This window comes from Pelodiscus sinensis, chromosome 4 (assembly GCF_049634645.1).
Source record: "Pelodiscus sinensis isolate JC-2024 chromosome 4, ASM4963464v1, whole genome shotgun sequence".
In the NCBI taxonomy this organism is placed as follows: domain Eukaryota; kingdom Metazoa; phylum Chordata; order Testudines; family Trionychidae; genus Pelodiscus; species Pelodiscus sinensis.
Window position 1 is genome coordinate 68,655,614 of NC_134714.1, and position 21,003 is coordinate 68,676,616.

Below are 21,003 nucleotides of genomic sequence, written 5' to 3' on the forward strand. Positions count from 1 at the left end.
GAAAGTCCAGGTACACTATATCCACCCTTGTCCAGCTACTTGTTGACAGTCTCAAAGAATTCTAGTACCTTGGTGAGGCCTGATTTCCCTTTACAAAAGTCATGTTGACTCTTCCCCAACATACTGTGTTCAGCTCTGTGTCTGATAATTCTGTTCTTTACTGTAGTTTCAACCAATTTTCCTCATACTGAAGCTTTTATTGGCCTGTAATTGCCAAGATCGTAACTGTAATCTTTTCTAAAAATCAGCATCGTATTAGCTACCGTCCAGTTAGCTGATGCAAAGGCTGATTTCAGCAACAGATTTACATATCACAGTTAGTAGTCCTATAATTTCATATCTGAGTTCCTTCAGATCTGTTGAACGAATACCATCTGGTCCTGGTGATGTATTATTGTGTAATTTATCAGTTTGTTCTTCAGTGAAGACATCGCCACAGAAATCATTATGCTTCTATGAAACAGTCTTGTCTTCCTTAAGTGCTTCCTTAGCTCCTCAATCATTCAGTCATCCTTCTGACTGTCAGGCTTCCTACTTTTGATGTACTTTTCAAAAGAAGTTTGCTGCTAGTTTCTGTGTCTTTTGCTAGTTGCTCTTCAAATTATTTTTTGGCCTGCCACTCTACTTCTATACTTCACTTGCCAGTATTCGTGTTCTTTTCTATTTTCCCCAGTAAGATTTAACTTGGAATTTTTTAAGATAATAGACCAACTTCTGCCCTTCTGATACTCTCATACAACTGCATTGACTTGTACATCAAGATACAATTTGGCTTACTACATATTCATTAGGTACTAGAAGACTGAGCCTAACTTCTTTATATTTGTGAACAAAACAAAGATTTTACAATAAAGCAAATCTAGACCAGTGGTACACAGAAGTATTTCAGGGAGCACATCAACTCATCTAGATATTCGCCTTGTTTTACAACAAGCTAAATAAAAAGCACTAGCAAAGCCAGTACAAACTAAAATTTCATGCAAACAAAATGAGAAAGTAACTAATTTTGTTAGTAATAATCTCACCTCACCTTACATGTGCATCTTCTCCAAGGTCCAGGCACCTAATTAATGGAGTCACACCTATACAGCTCCTCTTATTAGGTGGGCAGCCTTTTGTTTTCTCTGTGTAGCTATCAAGGAATGCATCTTAGAAGGAACTATCTGCAAAGTATGACACTTGGGTATTTTTATGCCTGATTTTGTAAGCAAATAGTTTTTAAGTGAGGTGAAATGTGGGGTACACAAGACAAATCAAACTCCAGAAAAGGTTACAGTAGTCTAGAAAGGTTAGGTTAACTTAGCCATTAGGTTAGGCCTCCACAGTCATCCAACTTGACACCTAGCACCATATTTTTCTTTACTCTTATAAAATTGCAGAGTCATTTTAAGTACTTTTTTTGCCCTGGTAGGATAAAAAGATGGCAGATGAACTAACCAATAAATATTTTTAAAAGAGAAAATCACTATGAAAATAAAAATAAAAGCACTACAACCCTAGCCATTCTAACATTGCTTCCTATTGGCTTGTTTCATGAAATACAAGCATTGTAGCTGAACTTGCACTCCACAAAAACAATCTGGCCTGAAAATATTAGTTCTTCCAAATGGCTGTAATTTTCAGCCCAGCATTTATTTTGACATATTACCAGCTAAACAGACAGTTGGTCTCTGTGGCATGCATGCAATCTTCTTTGCTGCCACCTTAAAAGTGAAAGACAAGCAAGATTTTTATTGATGTTGCTTTGTAATTTGCAAGATAACAGCAGTGTATAACCTATAATTTTGCCTCAAATGTATTAAAATACTTTTCTCACACTCCGAAGTGCTATCTATACATAAAACATCCCAACGAAAGGCAAAAATTCAAGTAGTTTGTATCTAGAAAAGTAAATTTCATGCTCCAATTAAATGAAATCAACTGGGTCAAATGTGACCCACTACAGTAGGACAACCTGGATGAAAGCCACATAGGTAAAACTGGCAAATGGCAGAAAACTGAATTCTAAAAAATACTGAGGAAAGGGAATACATTTTTTGAGTGTGTACACATGCAAAAAGCAAATTATGCAGCTAAAATTATGTTCAGGAGTGAAGGGCTTTCAATGGCAAGGGAAAAACTTGAAACTGAGCAAGAAAGGAAAAAAGCAAACATTTAGTAACAGAATCACATCCAAAGAACAAAGCTCACTCGAGTATGAGTAACCGGGTATTTGGACAGGTTAAATCAATAAAATTTTACAACAATAGTCCAACCAAGAGAGAGTCAGAGCATGCACCAGTTATTGGATATGCTGAGTTCTACATGACAGTTCATAAATGAATGAGACCACTAAAGAATTCAAGCAATTAAACCATAAGCTTACATTAAAAATTATGACATTGGGAAGAAACATCAGAATTTACCTTTAGATTCTGAAATGAAATGTCAACTGGTAGAGCTAAACCACTACATTTCTTTTATTTATGTCAGTGATTCTCAAACATTTTTCTTTGTGGACCAATTGAAATTTACTGAGGGTCTCAGCAGGCCACTTAATGACCTTTTCAAATGTTGTTTGTACTGTAAGCTATTGTAAAGTGTTTTGGATGAAAGCATTATATTAAACAAACATTTTTTGTTCTACAGGACATCCATGCTATACGTCACCCCAGTGTACATCGGTTCTGCACTAATGTCGTTGATGCTTGTAGGAACTGTTGTGTTATAAGTTCTCCCATTCCCCGCTCTTATATTGCACACACAAGAAAAGGACCAATTAGTGTAAATAGAAGTCAGCCATGGGGAAAAAAATATTTTACATCTTTTCGCTATACATCCACGTTTATTGGAACATATCTTGGGCATATAGAGGGGACATCCTGTACAAATAAAAACACAACTTATTAATATCAGTAGTCTTACCTTTCTAAAGCAATGGTTGTGCCTGGTTTTGTGAGCAAAGTTCAGGGAAGTTGGCTGCAATGTTTGTCAGCTTTAGCTTCTCCCTCCTCCCTTCTGGAAGCCCCTGAGCTGGGCTGGGAAGTAGTAGTGAGTCTCTCCTCCTCTCCCCATCACAGTAGCCCCCATGCTGGGGCTGAGAAGAAGGTAGTTCTCTCCCCCACCATAGCAGTCACAGAACTGTGTCTGAGAAAGAGGTCCATCTCTCCCCAGCAACTGCAGCCCTGGAGCTAAGGAAAGTCTCCTCTTTCTCTGGCTGCCTGTCCTAAATGTTCATCACCCTTTCTTCTTACCCCACTGACCCCACCTATTTCCCCCACCTCACCTCAGTGCCCCACCTATCTATCCTCTAGTTCCTCCAAGGCCACCACCTCATCTTACATGTGCATCTTCTCCAAGATCCAGACACCTAATTAATGCAGTCGGACCTGTACGGCTCCTCTAATTAGGTGGGCACCCCTTTGTTCTCTCTGTGCAGCTGTCCAGGAATGCATCTTAGAAGGAACGATCTGCAAGCCATCTGAATGGAGCTGGTGGACCACTGATTGTCCGCGAACCACTGTTTGAGAATCTCTCATCTATGTCTTATACTAAAAGTTTAGTATGTACCTAATTAGAGAATCTCACAAAGGTGAAAGAGTTTCAGGTCATGCAAAAAGAGATATATGATGGCATGATATGTCAGAGATGTGCCAGAAGGATTTTTTTCAGTGGATGGGGGAACAAAATACCACTGGCTGCTTAATGAGTGACAAGTCACAATATAAAAGAAGAACCAATGAAAAAGACTAGCTGTTTTCAAAATGAGGTGTCTGCTATTCAGCAGCCCAGATAGTTAACTTTTAAAAATCTTTAGAGTCCTTCCTTTTATGATAAAAGGGAGTCAGATCTTAAAGTACAAATGTATCTGACATTCTTCAAGTCCTGATTTATAAATAAATTTCACAAAAAGTTGTTCAGATAATCATCTGAATTAGTCCAACATAACAGCTCCCCATGTTTAAGGCAGTACAGTGAGAGAAAACACTGTTAAGCAAGTGGTTTGCTGATTTATGTAAACATATATAGAAATTTTCCAGATACCAGACCCTCTATTGTATGGGGTAGTTCAGATTCCAACACTAAATCATTTGATCAGCCTGTGAGAACATTTCCTGATTTGTATTAGAATAAAATCCATGTAACCAATGATAAATCACAGACCTTCTACAAAGCAAGAACCAGTAATTTACCAATTATATTTGATTTTTTTCTTTGGTTCTGGATAACACAGGTATGGACTTGACACACAGATGGTTCCAGAGGCAACACAACTTACAGTCACAAATACTTGCAATTTTAATACTATGTTTCTGGGGATACTTCCTTTCTATATTGGTATGTAGTGCATAAGTACATGGACATGAGCGCACACACATAATTAAATACTCATTGGTGCAATTAGCTATTAGACTGCCAACAATTCACTGCTTTTCTTATCTACTGCTAAAATTGGTTTTATTTTAATTACTGTGTTCATGCTTCATAATAGCAAAGTCAGGATTTTGTTTGTTCTAAGATAACAGAATAAGCCTGACAAAGAGATTTTGTAAACAATTTCCCTCACTTACATAATGTAAACAATTTCCCACACATCAGATTTTTATCTTACATTTCATGTAATATTGTCATAGATAGTGGGACCAGAAAAGACAACCTGGAATATCTAAGTCTAATTTATACATTTTTTTCTGGGTTTCTCAGTACACCATTTCAACCAGCACCTTAGATGGTTTGATCTAGATTCTGCAGCATTGCAGGCCACCTACTTGCATTTCCTTTTTGCTCTTAATGTTAACAATTGTTTCTGAATATCTGGCTTTTAAACTTTATCCCTATTATTTACAGGCTACTGTTCATATTCTACCATCTTCCAAGACTAAATAATCCTCTTCCTTCATTTAAAGTCTTACCTTGAAGTTATTTATAGCCTATGCTCAATTTTGCAGTCATACAGGGAACATAACTGGAGCACAGACTCCATAGCCCTGGGGAAATGGTCAGGGAACAGAGCTGCATAAGAACACATGAAGGATAACCAGAGTCAGAGGGGCTACCACTGTTCACTCAGGTCATCTTTACCTTCATTAAATAATAAAAAATGCTTAGCATATAGCTTTGCTTTCTTTGATCAATATTTTATTATTGTTGAATCTGCCATGTAACATGGAACTGCAGGAATCTAAATAAATGGCTTGAAAGGTCATCTAGCATGATTGCAAATTCTGTAAGGACCTCTCATAGATGCTGCTATTTTAAACTTCCTACAGTGATTTCAATGGAATCATCTTCACTGCGAGTTCTTCTGGCAGAAAATATGCTAATGAAGGACTCATTAGCATAAGTAGCCATCTCATTAGCATATTTTCTGCCATTTCTTTTTGCGCAAAAAGAAGCACTGTGGACGGGGTTTTTGTGCGCAAAACCCCCATTTTGCGCAAGATCCTTATGCCTCTCAGGGACAGGCATAAGGATCTTACGCAAAACAGGGGTTTTGCGCAAAAAATAATGTCCACACTGTTTTTTGCGCAAAAATCCCTTGCGCAAAAAGAAATGGCAGAAAATATGCTAATGAGATCACAACTTATGCAGAGTCCCTCATTAGCATATTTTCAGCAGGTAGAACTTGCAGTGAAGACGAAGCCAATAAGTCTATTTCCCTAAATAATTTCAGTGTTTGACTATAGCTGTCCTATATTAGGGTTCACTTTTACAATAAGCTCAACAGATTTTGCACTAGAACTGATGACCTGGAAATGTTTGTATTGGAATTTACTGAATATACCCAATCATTGCCTAAGAATATTTACATAATTATATATGTATGTGTGTGCGTGTGCGTGCACGCGCATGTGTCTACACACACACATGCACACACACACGACTGTGATAGGGTGTTCAACCTATAAACCTCCTGAAAGGTTTTAAATGTCCTAGGCTACTTCTACACTGCGCATTGTAGCGCAAGAAGATATGCAAATGAAGCACCATTTTTTCAGAAGGGGCTTTTGCGCAAGAAGAAGCTGTCTACATTGCTCCTTCTTGCGCAAAAATCCCCCTTTTGTGTAGGAGCCATTCTGCCACTTATTTTCAGGAAGAACGGCTCCTGCGCAAAAGGGATTTTTGTGCAAGAAGAAGCAGTGTAGACGGCTCCTTCTTTTGCAAAAGCCCCTTCTGCAAAAATGGAAGTTCATTAGGTAGTCATCGCCGTGCGTTATCTGCATATCATCTTGCACAACAATGCGCAGTGTATACGTAGCCCTAGTGTTTACATCTGGGGCCTCAGACTGGGAAACCAGCGTACAGACTGAGCCTGGGTTCCCCTGCCAGCCACTGAGGCGGCAGCACACATAGGGCAGTGGACTTTAACAAACTGGGGTGCCTTTGTTTAGAGACACCAAAAAGGGAAAGAAAACTATAGTGACCAGATAGGAGGACCAAGCCATAAAGAGAAAACTCTGCAGCTTGTAGACCATGAGAGAGGACACAGAGTGAGAACTTGGGGAAAGCAGCAGAGAAGCTGCAAGACGGAGTATCATACCAGTGGTGAGCTGATCCCCAGATGAGCTGCAAGGAAGTACCAGAGAGGTAAGTGGCGCAAACCCCATGACACTGACTAATATCTAAATTATGCCAGTTGCACCTACCGCTCTACATTGACTCCTCTTTATATTATGTAAAAATTAAAAGAGAGTTACTCAACACATGGCCCGTGAGCTGCATGCAGCCTGTGGCCCATTTGTTCGTGGTCTGTGGTGCAATTTGGGTTTATATGGAGCTCAACACGCAGTCCACAGGTGGGAGCCAAAACAAAAAATTAGTCAATATAATGATCTTCTGTTGATATGCATTTTAGTAGTTAAATTCTGGACTGTCATTGCTCATTAAAAGTGCTGTCATATGGGTGGAAATCAGGTAAACAGTGAATTTTATTAATATCAGCAGAACTGACTTAAATGGGGCCTTCATGTTGTGTAGTCTTGCCTTAATCTTTGTATTCATGCTCGTCATTGTGAAAGAAGTTATTTGCATATATATTCAATCACACTTAAGTTGCGGCCTTCTGCATGTGCTGTGAGTATCATTATGGCCCTCAGGGCTTCCAAAGTTGAGTAGCCCTGAATTAAAATAAGCACTTGTCTTATCTCTCTATTTTGTATTTGTCTCTCTCACCAGCCTAACTCTGCCTGTTGTCCTTGTACCAACCTTGTCAACCTTCATATTTAATTAAGCCAAAACAGACATGCAACTCATCCAACCTCTGGAAGAGCCAGACAATCCTTTTGTAATCATGTGTAGTGGGTCAAGTATCTTTTGATGTAGCAGTCGTAGCAGGGCTCAGGAGTCAGGTATCCTGGATTCTGTTCCTGAGTCTATCACTAACAGGCTGCATGAACATAGGTAAGGCATTTGGGTAAATTTCTTATGGATTTAGAGGGCTTGTTTTAGGCCCTATGCACCACAATGAGTATCTTAAGGAGGTTCTAGGTGGTATATAGGGTCTCAAGAAGTCCTACTTCATTTGGTTAACTGTCAAATTTCACGTTTATATGCCTTACTTCACCTTTATTTGAAATAAGTACAATACACCCAATTATTCTACAGGGTTTGAGAATTATAATTAATGTTTTAAGCCATGTTGAGATTTGCCAATGTGTGGAATTACAAAAATACAAACTACTGCTATTACGGTTTGTTAAGTTTTGAATACATGCATATGCCACTAAGGTCTTAAGATAAGGAGATTGAAGGACAAAACTGGGGGGAGGGGGGGAAGGGCGGGCGGGAAGAGATGTATGATCATTTAAAATATAAGCTCTGGAATCATATTTAGTTGTACTCAATACAATCCATTTTTTAAAAACAAGCTCTTTCTTGGATTTGCTTTTTCTTTCTAATCTAAGATTATCATGATTTAATATTTGAATTTAGTGGTTAATATTGTACAAAACATATTGTCAGCCAAATAAAGAGACTAGTGAAGTAATATAACTTTTAAATTTAGAAGGCAGGTATTCTTATCAAAGAGAATTGAGAAAAATGAAGCAGAAAAATGAAGCAGACAACTTGTCATTATTTACTTTCTTTGCTATATTTACAAATTTTAGAACATAGCTGAAAATGCAGAGTATAAAAATTGAATACAGGCAGTCCCTGAGTTACGCGGATCCGACTTATGTCCCGCTGCGGGCGTGCTCCAAGGCTTTGCTCCCTGTCTCCCTGGTCAGCAGATCAGGGAGATGGAGCAAAGCCGTGGAGGACACGGGCGGTCCACCACCCGTGTCTCCCTGGTCTGCTGGGGGGGGGGGTACAGCTAGTGCCCCCCCCCAGCAGACCAGGCTTTTCTTGCCTACGCCTGGGGTAGAGCAGCTGGGGCGCTGCCGGGTTGGTCCCGCAGCGCCGCTCCTTGGCGCTATTGTACCAACCCGGCAGCACCCCAGCTGCTCTGCCCCAGGCGTCCTGATTCAGCCGCTGCTGGTCAGTTGCAGCAGCGGCTGAATCAGGACGCCTGGGGCAGAGCAGCTGGGGTGCTGCTGGGTTGCTCCAGTAGCGCCCAGGAGCCGCGCTACTGGAGCAACCCAGCAGCACCCCAGCTGCTCTGCCCCAGGCATCCCCAAGTCAGCCGCTGCTGAAATTGACCAGGGGCTGACTACAGGAAGCCGGAGGCAGAATTGCTCTGCCCCGGGCTACCTGGAATCAGCCGCTGATCAGTTTCAGCAGCAGCTGGCTTGGGGACGCCTGGGTTTCTTAAGTTGAATCCGTATGTAAGTCAGAACTGGCATCCAGATTCAGCAGCTGTTGAAACTGATCAGTTTCAGCAGCGGCTGACGCCAGTTCCGACTTACATACAGATTCAACTTAAGAACAAACCTACAGTCCCTATCTTGTACGTAACCCAGGAACTGCCTGTACTGAGGATAATAATCTTCTATCAGAGATTCATTGTAGAGCCGGGTGTATATTTTGAAAAAAAAAGTGACTAGTAATTTTGATTACCTAACCTGAGATCTCTTAAATGGGTCTGATTTTCAGAGAATAGGTGCTCAGAGTTCTATGAAAATTTTATTTTTATAGCGTCATCTAGGATGCCAAAACTTGAGGCACCCAGACTCACTATTGACTTGAAAATTCAGGTAAGAATTCTAAAGTTGTTTCTTTTTCCTGTTATTCAGAATAAATAAATAAATAAATAAATAAATCAGTCAGTCAGTCAGTCAAACACAAACTCTTGCATATGCACAAATGCTTTCTTGTTTGTTTGTGGAGTTCTCTCTCACTAAGTCTAGGATTAAGTAGGGAAACAAAAATGAACTGTGGTGAACTGAGCTGTGAAAATTGCTTCATAAGCCAAACTGCATGGAAGATTTGGATATTGAATTCAGTTTCAATGAATTAGAATCAAGAGACAGATAACGTTGATGTGTTCTAAAAGGCATGTTTCCTCTATGTAGCCTATTCCTACAGTCCATTCAAGTTGTAAGACAGGGAAATGGCTACTTGACATGTTTTGGAGATTCCAGGCACTTAGCCCCAAGACAGAGTACGCCCAGGGTCAGACCACCAGCATCTCCACTCCCCAAATAAACCACAAGTATATATCAAGAGTAAGCAACAGGCTGCCAGTGGACCGGATGCAGCCTGCCAAGCCACTAGATCCAGCCTGTGGCCACCTTTCCAGAACCGTTAGTTAGAGAACAGCTCATGCTTTAAACACCCAGCTGCTCTCCATTCTGGATGGGTTAGATGGGGGGACAGAGTCTTCAAATAGGAGCTGAGAAATTTTGCTGGTGGGCAGGGGCAGCATGGGAGGCCTCCCTCCCTTCCTCACATGCCCAGAGCACAGCCATATGGAGGAGCCAGAAGCCTCGGACTGCAGCAGACAGTCTGCCTCAGTGTAAGGGGACTGTTACCCCTTACTAAAACTCTGTGTGAGTTTTTGGTTTGCCAGCTCGCAGTATCTGAAGGGGAAGAGTTCATGAGACTGACTGACCCCAGAGACAATGGAAAGCAGCCAACACTCCAGCTCAGCCTGATTGACAGGTTGGACAGGCCAGTGAGGAAGGGGAGAGGCCAGGCCCCATCCTCCCTGTGAGCTGGGATTGTTCTGGCTCTCTCTCTGAACAAACATGCTGTGTGCAGAAGAAGTCCTGCAAAGACAGAGAGCTGAAATAGGAGTACAAGCTGTATGAAGAAGTCCTGCAGTGACAGAACCAGACACACAGGCCAGGAGTACAAGCTGTGTGGAGAGACAGTTTTGCAGCAGCAGAGCCAGGCATACACAACACAGGGAGTGCAGACCCTGTGTTGAGCAGCAGACTGGCAGTGCTCAGAGAGCCAAAAGGAATAGAGAAGCAACACAAGGAGCTGGAACTGGCCAAGCAGCACAGCCTGCAGCTGGATGTGGTGAGCACCTGGGACCAGCAAAGTGTGGGGAAAGGGAGAGGGGTCTGGCCACTTCGAGCTTGAGACTGTGTGGTCACTACCAGAGCTAGCGTGTCCTGCCTGTAGCCCCCTGCAGCATATCCAGGGCCTCTAAGAAAGAGACTGTGGACTGTCCTTACACTCTGCAAACTGCTGTTTTGATGTCCCTGTGCTACAGAGCAGGGCTGTGTGTTCTCATTTAACCATTCTCATTTTTTCTTATTCTTTTCTCTTTAATCAGTTGTTGTTTAATAAATTGTATTTGCTTTGAACCTTATGAAGTGATCACTGGGCCAAGAAGGCTTGCAGTGTAAAGAGAGCACCTCGGAGTGGGGACACCCTAACTCCTGCCCCTAGTGACTACAAGGTCAGGGATTAAGCCCCAGGAAACCTGGGCCCAGCCTTGTTGGGGTTTCAAGGGCTCTGCTACTCAGGAGAGTGGAGGGGGAGCCCTCAGGATCAGGGAGCCGTGGGGTAAAGGAAGTGGGAGCGGGGACTCAGATCCTTTCGCTGGTTCATTTCACCGGGGTGTATAGAAGCCAGGAAAGTTCCCCACAATAGCGGGATCATTCCCCCGCTTACATCAGGTTTCTGCAGGGCTTCTGGGTGGGAGTCACCTAGGTAAGCACTTCCTAGCCACAGCCTGTCTCTGGCACCCCGCCCACTCTCTTCCCTCTGACCACCTGCCCCAAGCCACCACCCAAACTCTCTGTGCCCCTTTTTCGCCTTCTCCCAGGTCATAATTCCCTCCTAGACCCTGCACCCTCTCCTACATCCCTCCCTCAGGTCAGAATCCTCTCCCGCACCCATACCCCCTTCCTGGCTCTGCACCCAATTCCCCTACCCACGGTCACCACCCAAACCCTCTACACCCAGGTCCCAACTTCCTCCCAACAATGCACCCCCCAGGCCAGAATCCTCTCCTGAACCCTTACTCCCTCCTGAGCTGTGCACCCCAAATCCCTGCCCCAGATCACAGCCTCTTCCTTCACCCAAACTCCTTCTCAGACCCTACACCCTCTCTTGCACCCCAGTCCTCTACTCCAAGCTCCCTTCTTTACCTAACCTCTGTCCCAGACCTTACACCCCCTTCACAGAAGCCACTTACCAAAATCTTGGAGTGCCCCCCCCATTAAAAATTATTGCCCACCCCTGCTGTAGATGCAAGGGGAACTCAGAGCTAGGAGGATCTATGCCAATGAAGGGTATAGAACTGTGAAAATAGGCCATGATCGAGGACCTAAGCATATGCTCTCTGTTAAAGATATTTCAGTCTAACAAAAAATGTTGGTCATATAATCAGTCAGGTCTGGGCACACAAGTTGATATTCTTAGAATGCACTATGATGGTCAGTGGATTCTGGACCCTGCATAAACTATCTGCACAGTTTTAATCATAATCCTTGTAAAATTTGTGCACACAGGGTTTCATCTGTCCTAACTGAGGAATGTTTTTGGTTCTGCTATGGAAGATGAACATTTGCCATTTTAAAGAGAAGAATTGTTGTGCTCTTTGTTCTATTCCTATGTTAATACTCTCAGAAACATGTCTTATGCATGATAGATCACGAAACTCTTTTTTCAGTTGCACTCAAATGTGTTAAGAGGAAGTACAAAAATGGCCTGGTTTGTGTGGATGCTGGGTGGATAGGAGGGGAGCTGTCAGTTTGTGTGGAGGTTTGTATTTGTTTTTAAATCCTCCTCCTGTCCTCCACAAACTACTTTTTCTGCAATGGGGCTTTTTGGCAAAAAATGAAGCTCCTATTGCTCTAACTTCTGCCATCATATTTCTTTAGAAAATTAAATACGTAGTCTTACTGCTCTGAGCTTTGGCTACTGAGGGATCACGGTACATAATCACACCCTTTACACATCGCAACAACCTGCTTTGCAACTTCACAAATAAGCACTAGTCACACTCATCGAATAAAAAGAGGCCAGTCACAAAAAAGACTTATTCTTGAGATGGGGGGAAAATATGCTAAGATAGCTATACTATACAACAAAAGATCGAAAGGGCACAATAGATTTCATGCCACTGCCAAATCAGCCTGTAAAGCATGAAACACCACCCACTTCCACATAATCACAATCTAGACAAGACCTAAAAGTGTTTTATAAAATGCCTCCTGGGAAGCTCCCTTTGAATGCCAACTGTACAAACTCCAAAAGACAAATGCACTTACCAGTGAATGCCATTGAAAGAGAAGTAAGAAAGAATGAAAATCCAGGGCATCAGACAACACAAACTGGGGTGATCTAGATGAAACATACATAAGCCACTAATCAAAGCCTGGTGTCCTTTACCACATGACACCCACAGTAACTGCTGGGAGCTTATTATCTTCCAATAATAGTAAGTTCATGCCCACAGTGGAAGGAAATGAATCTTGTTCTTAAAATAAAAGTCCCTTCACCAAGCCTGACATTCAGAAGCCGACTATTTGCTGCCTAAAATCACACATTCAGTCACTGGCTCTACCAGTTACAAGGTGTTGGAATTGCCTGAAATGTGATTTGTGGAAGCATCTGTAGCTGCTTTTAGGAACCTGCAATGCTGTTCCCACCATTTACAGACAAGTGGCATAATTATCAGTCATGACTTCCATTAAAAAACCCTGACTTCAAATCCCAAGTGCCAGATTGTCAATGGTGCCTAGTTTCAAAGAGATGAACTTTTCCTGCAGCTGCTGCTGCTTTGGGACTCTGCCAACGAGTATTTACTGGGGTAGGATAGCACTGCACACCAGAGGTGACCAGCAGTAGTGGCAGAACTCCAGAGAGGCAGAAGAGGGTCGGGGGCACACTGGGGGAAAGCACCTCTGCAATGGCAATACTGGAGGATGATGTATGTTTCTGATTGACAATAACATGAGGAGGAAAGAGTGGGGCACAGCTCTTTCTTTCCACCATGTACTCATGCCAAGTAGGGGGAGGTGCTAAGGCAAGACCAGGACCTTCAGCATCTGCTGCAGCATGTGCCATCAGGCTAATAGTTGGGGAGCACATAGGAAACATCCATGCTGGGCAAGGAGCAGAACTCATATCAAGTGTGCTAGCTGCTGGAATGGGGTGGAGAACTAAGCCCTCGCATGTATCCACCAATATTAATGTGGATATGGAATCCATGATCTGCAGAAATTCTGGCCTGTTTTCTGCAATGAAAAATGGAACTAGTTCCAGGACCACCAAAGACATTAACGGCATTGAGTGTGCTCCTTGGATACTGGAAGACTCAGCTTACATAAGCTATGGAAGCAGAGGATACTATTTTACTGAACACTTGAACAGGAGAAAGGAGGTGTTTATTCTCTGAGCAGCTAAAGAATGACAATGGAGTGTGCATTTGGAAGGCTGAAAAGCAGGTGGAAGGCAGTGTTTCCTGTAAGCTGTGCACTTGGGTGGCCACCCAGGAGAGATTCAAATGCTGCCCAGCTGATTAGCAGAGCACCCCAGCCACCTTCAGATGGCAGTATGTGTTTCTACTCGTGGTACACATTTGCATATGCCTCTATGCACATCACAACATTTATTCTACACGTGGATAGAAACAATTAGAAGAAACATTGATGGAGGTCCCTTCTGACATGGCCAGAGGCTGCTGAGCAAATCTGCCTTGTGGGATAGCTGCTTGCTGCATTTTGCACAACCTCTGGGAGACCAAGGTAGAGTGTCTCACTGGTGGTTAGAAGGGGAAGTTGGACAGACCTTCTGAATGTTACGAACTTTCAGTGGCAGGCTCTAGTAAATGCTTCAACTGGTCACAAGCACAGAGTCAGATGTGTTGTGCTCTTATTTTGAAATTAGGGTATTGTGAAAAATGTATATAACTTTGTTTAGATTTTATCCTGCTTTACATAAAAATATTATACTTTGAGGGTTTCCTGATGCTTTAAATAACAATTTTATGATTTTTTTCAAATGTCTTCATAATTTGTAATATATTTTAATAAATGATCAAGCAAATTGTAAGTAGTAAATAACAAAAAACTTTAGTGAACAGAAGAGACAGCAAAGGCGGGGGGGGGAGTTATGAGTGTTTTTCAGGAGAAGTGGCACATGACCCTGCAATGAATTTGTCCTCTTGTTTGTTTGTTGTACATCTGCTTGCCTGAAGTTTACAGTGTAGTCTCTTTTTTTGGGGTAGGGGGGCAGGTGGCAGGGGGAAGAGCACGTGTTAAGCCTAGCCACCTGCTCAGCAAGGCTGATGAGGCTTTGGTTCCTATTCCCTTTAGGATTTCTTAACCTGAAGGCAGTTCAACTCAGGAAGAACAGAGATTTAAAAAGCCAGTTCCTAAGCTACCAGAGGAGCTACTGAACAAGAGCAGCAAACAGGAGGGAGTTTAGAGGGGAAGTGTGAAAGCCAAATAGATCTAACATTCTCTAAATTTAGGCCAGTAAACACCCCCCTCAAAAAACAAAAACAAAAAGTCACAAAAGTAAAAATAATGCAGGCAGAAGTCTACCTGAATTCAGAATATATGATTACCTACCTTGTGGTAGGCAGCATATGTGCATATCGGACAAGTAAGTCATGGCCCTTAGACACCAAATATGAGCTCTTAAGACTAGAGTGGCTGAATAGGAGGAGCAAAGTGAGACAAAGTTACCTAAATAATGAGAAGTCCTGTGGCACCTTATAGACAAACAGATTTATTGGAGCATAAGCTTTCGTAGGCAAAGACTCACTTTGTCAGATGCATGTCATGACCAATAAATCTGTCTTTAAGGTGGCACAGGACTTCTCATTGTTTATGCAGATTCAGACTACTACAGCTACCCCTCTGATACTTGTTACTTAGACAAGATTCCCAGGACAATAAGTGATCCCATCGTGTCTGATAGCCTCTGTGCTGTTAAAAATGAATGTCTCAGGGAAGGAGACCATGAAACTGGAGCAGAGAGAAATAACCACATTTTTGGGACACTCCTTCCAGGTGCCTATCTTTCTGATGCCTTGAGTCCCTCCCCCAGAGAGGTATCCTCAGTTCAAGAGGGTAGCATGACAATAGTAATGGGAGATTCAATTATTAGAAATACAGTGGGGTTTGTGATGACAAGGAGAGTCACATGGTGAATTGCCTGTCTGGTGTGAAGGCTGCAGATCTCTTGACACATCTAGACAGACGTATGTGCTGTGCTGAGAGAAGTGGTGGTCATGATACATATAAGCAGCAATGACAGGGAAAGGAGGGAATGAAGTATCTTGGAGGCCAAATCTAAGTGATCAGGTAATAAATGAAAATCCAAGACCTCATGGTAGCATTTTCTGAAATGCTTCCAGTTCCACATGTAGGGCCAGTTCTTTAGAACTTCAGGGTCTTACTGTGTAGATGAGACGATGGTATAGGGAATGGGGGTTCCATTCTTTAGGAAACAAAGAACCTTTTGGGAAAGGAGGCTCCTGTACAGAAAGGATGGGCGCCATCTAAACCAAAATGGAACCAGGTTGCTGGCATTTAACATTAAAAAGGTTAGAGAAGTTTTTAAATTGAAGTGTAAGCAGGGGCTGAACTGCTGCTTGCTATCAGCCAGCTAAAAAGAGAGGTGGGTGTGCCTGCTACAATTGTTTAGCTCTGCAAGGTAATTAACTGTTAACTGTTGATATGTAAATACAGCTCAGGAGAGAATCCGAGGTGTGGCTATGTAAATCCCATTCAGTCAGGGCTGATGGAGGGTCAGTGTTGAAATGGAACGTGGAGAATTGTAAATAATTTGGGACTGTTGCGGGGGTCACTAATCATGCTACCCCTAATTGTAAAACATGCCACCAGTGCTTGCAGGAGACACACCACCAGCATGGTGAGAGGTCTTGGTGGAATAAGCCTCCCCCTTCCAGAGTTGAGTGAACTGAGCTGGGGGGAAGGATTGAAGGGCTTGAGTCAGCCTGCTTCACACCTGCCAGATGTGAGCTGTGAGACTGGCCCAGCCTGCACCTTTCCCCCTTTGTTTTAAGGACAGACCTAAAGCAGACTCCCTGAGGAGTCTTTTCTTTTGCTAGTCCAGTGAAAGCTGGATTCATTTGCCAGTCCAGCTGGTGGCCTGAGTTGAAATCACTGAGAGCTGAAATCACTGGTTTGGCTGAGAGCCAGACCTATTGCAGACAGTGAAGTGGTGGCAACCAGTGGAGTGGTGTGGAGCGGTGGCAGGCAAGGAGCGGTGACCAGCGGTGTGGCATGGTGTGGAGCGGCGGCAGGTGAGGAGCAGCAACTAGCGGCGGCAGCAGATGAGGAGAGCAGCAGGCACCCAGTGGAGCGTCCAGTGGCATGAGATGAGACAGCTGGTGGAGCGTGGTGGAGTTTCGTATAAGGTGCTCCCCATCTATCTTTCCACCCCCATTTCTACCTAGGTTGGGAGGTGAAACCCTGCGGGTGAACTTTGGGACTCTGGGTGACATGGACCAGGGACAGAGACTTTTGGGATGTCAGACTCTTTGGACTGCGGGTGATTCTTGGCTGGGGGGAGCGGCTTGGTTCATGTTTGGGTTAAGAACTCCGTTTGTGGTGTTTTCCGCCAAGTTAATGCCGAATGACTTCTCTCTCTGTTTCATTAAATGTTTCTTTCCTACACTCAGAGTCAGTGCTCTCAGAGTCAGTGCTTACGAGAGGGGAAGCATTGCCTCTCAGAGGCGTGTGAATTTCCCAGATTACTGGGTGGGGGCTTGAACTGGTTCTATGTGAGATGGACCCCAAGATATTGAATCCAGCCCTGGTTACTGCCAGGTCTACCCGGCAGAAGGGTGGCAGAAAGCTCACAATGCAGAGGAGCACATGGTCCAGACAAAATAAAGCACTTTACTGCAGTATTCTATTTATTTTGCAGTGCACTGTGTACTGATCTGTGGGTGTTATAAAAGAGAACTAAGACAAAGATGCTTTAAATTCTCTTTCAAGACACCCACAAATTAGCACAAAGTGCATTCCAAAATAAATAAAACTTGTTCTGAACCCTAGAAGAGAATATCCATGAATGTCTTATAATAGCTTAAAATATCTATGCATTTTGAAATACCTAGGTAGGCACTTTATATTGACACTCAAGTCAACTCAAAGCTGAGGGCATTAAACTATGTGCCAAAGAACTTTTTCTGTTGTCTTTTTCTCCTCCTGTATCTGCCACTAAAATAAACACGACTTCCATGTAGTAAGTTTGACTTTTAATCCTTGTGATATCACCATTGTGAGAAGAGGGGCCAAAGGGCCTGAGATGGACCATAAGGGAGAGGTAGCAATTAGCCACATTGGAAGGGTATGATGTAGCATGTTTAGTTGACTGCTGAATCTGCTATTTCACAGAAATAATTATATGAGACTATTACATTCTTTAGTGTGGCCGCCATTTTGAGCATGCAGAGGCTAAAACACCGAAGAGGTGGAGTGAGGCTAGTTAGACATGATCAGCATTCTGCTGGTCCCCACAACAAAGATGTACATATCCCCTATATTACAGTGCACCCCCTGTTGAGGGGTATTGTAACATAACACACAATACTTATTGGAAGAGACCCCAGCACTGTCTGGCTGGTTCTCTGCAATTTGGGGTTCTCCAGCACTGTCTCTGCCTCAGGTTAAATTGAAGGGATTCTGGCTGTCTGCTCAAACTTCTGCTCGGCATCCAGGCCAGCATTCACAAGCTATCTGACCACAGGAATGCCAGGACGTATACGCTAGTAAGCTAGGGGCAAAAGAGTTAGTAAGCTGTGGGGGGAGGGCACCTCAACATTAGTAGAGAGAAGAAAAACAAATAATGAAAAGGGGATGAAACTCAATAGTCACAGTGGCATTACCACATTTATAAAAGTTAAATCCTGGTGTACATGCCCAGGACTGGCGATAGATTTTACCAGGCCTTGGCCATGCTGGGGAGGCTCACCTCCAGGACTGCAGTAGGGGTGGGACCTCAGGCAGAAGGGGCAGAGTTAGGGGCAGCCAGCTCTCAGTGCTGCCTGGACCATGCCATGCAGACCTCCAGTGGTAATTTAAAGGGCCTGGAGTTCTGATTGCTTCTGCTGCCACACCAGCAGCCCAAAGCCTCAGGCCCTTTTAAATTCCTGGGCCCCAGGACAGCTGATCCACTGCCTCCCTCCCCCATCCGCAGCCCTGTATATGCCTGTGGAGATGTAACTCTGGGGAGAAGCCAGGATGCTGACCACTGGGGATGAATGTTAGTCATCACTGGACTCACCTTGGGGTCTTTTTACCAGGATAGTGAGAGTACACGGATGCTCTCACATATTCTGTATTTTCTCTATCGATCTTACTTGAAGGAAGTGTTTGAAACATCACTCGTCGTGTTAATACACATCCCGAACGTTTTCTTAAGTGAAAGTGTTGCAATAATCCATGTTATGGCTCCCAACTGACTACTACTTTTAACAATGCAGGGCCTGATCTTGGTATGAGAACTTGCCAGTGTATTAACTGAGAATTCTTAGATAATCAGTATAATTAATACATAATCAATAAATCAGGTACCACCAGATAAGATGACCTCAGAGCAGAAGAGGACAGAACAGTAAACTGACAGACCAATTCAAGTGGGTAGCAGTGGGAGGACTGCCAAAGGCAGAGCAATTGATCCAAAACAGTAATGTATCCACACCTACCTCGTTATGGAAAAACTCATTCTGAATTCAGTAAACTCACTTCCAAAGTGGAGTAATGAAAATGGGTTACGGTGTCAAATTATTCTAAATACATTTATGTGGCTGAAAAGCAAGGGCAGCCTGAAAACAACTAAGATTTTCATAAAATCATAGATAGAACTGGAAGGGACCTTGAGAGGGATTAAAGTCCAATCCCCTGCACTTTCAGCAGGACCAACCACCAACTACATCAGACTGGGCAAAATCTGGCCTGTAGGCTGCCAGATGTGGGCTGCCCAACCTGGCCCATTGGCTGCACTGCTAGGACAATCAGGCACACAACAGCCAGCTGCTTCAGAGTAGCCACACACCACTTAAGTTCTCTGCGCCAGGTGAAGGGGGAGGCAAAATCTCTCAGCTTGGAAACCAGCCAATGGGAACCGAGAGATTTTTCTAGTGGGTGGTGGCAGTGCACAAAGCCTCCCATGGCCCCCGGAGCAGAGACTCACAGTGAGCAGCCAGCCATTTTGAGCAGCCTGAGGTTGTGGCAGTCAGGGAACTTGCCTCAGGGTCCTGAGGGCTACTGGCTGGGAGCCACCTAGATAAGCGCCTCCCTGACAAGGCCTGTCTCAAGCATCCTAGCCCTTCTCTCTCTCCCTACCCCAGGTCACCACACAAACTCTCTGCACCTCCCCTTTTCCCTTCTTCCAGGTCACAACTCCCTCCCAAACTCTACAAACACACACACCCCTACACCTCTTACCCCAAGCCAGAACCCATACCCCCTCCTGGAACCTACACCAGGTCACAAACCCCTCCTTCTACCAAACTCCCTCTCAGACGTCACACTCTCTCCTGCACCCAGTCCTTTTTGTACCCAAACTTCGTCCTAGACCCCGTAACTCCTCCATAGAAAAGTGCAGCACTTAATCACTTAGCAAAATCTTGTAGTGGTCCCCCATCAAAAATCATTGCCCACCCCGATCTAGATAATCTTTGATTGGATGTTTGTCTAATGTACTCTTAAATAGCTCCAAAGATGGAGATCCCACAACCTCCCTGGGCAATTTATTCCAGTGTTTAACCACCCTGACAGTTAGGAAGTTTTTCCTAATGTCCAGCATAAACCTCCTATGCTGCAATTTAAATCCATTGCTTCCTGTCCTATCCTCAGAGATCAAGGAGAACAATTTTTCTCCCTCTTCCTTATAACACCCATTTAGGTACTTGGAAACTGCTAACATGTCCTCTCTCAGTCTTCTCATTTCCAAACTAAACAAACCCAATTCTTTCCGTCTCCCCTCCTATACCTTTAATCATTTCTGTTGCTCTTCTCTGGACCTTCTCCAATTTCTCCACGTGTTTCCTGAAATGTGGTGCCCAGAACTGAACACAATACTCCAGTTGAGGCCAAATCAGCACAGAGTACAGTGAAAGAATTAATTCTCACTCTTGCTCACAACATTCCTGTTAATGTATACCAGAATGATATTTGGGTTTTTTGCAAGTGTCATGCTGGTGACTCATATTTAGCATGTGGTGCACTATGACCCTTAAATCCCTTTCTGCAGTACTCCTTCCTAGACAGTCACTTCCCATTCTGTATGTGTGAAACTGATTATTGTTCCCTAAGTGGAGCACTTTGCATTTGTCCTTATTAAACTTCATCCTATTTACTTCAGACCATTTCTCCTGTTTGTCCAGATCTTTTTAAATTATAAGCCTATCCTCCAAAACACTTGCACCACCCCTTCCTATCTTGGTATCATCCTCAAACTTAAGTGTACTCTCTATGCTATTGAACAGAACTGGTCTCAAAACTGATCCCTGTGGAACCTCACTTATGATGCCCTTCCAGCATGCCTGTGAACCACTGATAACATGTTAAATAACCACTCTCAGAGAATAATTATGCCCTCATTTTATAATAGCCTTCTACATTATATTTTCTCTGTTCACGGATAAGAAGGTCATGCAAGACTGTATCAAATGCTTTACTAAAGTCTAGATATACCACA

General features: G+C 43.4%; 1 protein-coding gene across 3 annotated transcripts in view; it reads right to left on the reverse strand.

The window, feature by feature from the left end:
* RGS6 (regulator of G protein signaling 6) overlaps positions 1-21,003 on the reverse strand; it is a 505,151-nt gene that overhangs the window by 339,100 nt on the left and 145,048 nt on the right. The window contains exon 1 of one of the 3 annotated variants that reach the window (XM_075927286.1): positions 12,588-12,993. The exons of the other annotated variants lie outside the window; for them this stretch is intronic. Coding sequence (XP_075783401.1) covers positions 12,588-12,677 — 90 coding nt within the window. The 5' untranslated portion in view covers positions 12,678-12,993. Of the gene's footprint in view, positions 1-12,587; positions 12,994-21,003 lie in introns of those variants that run through there. 3 annotated transcript variants of the gene reach the window in all.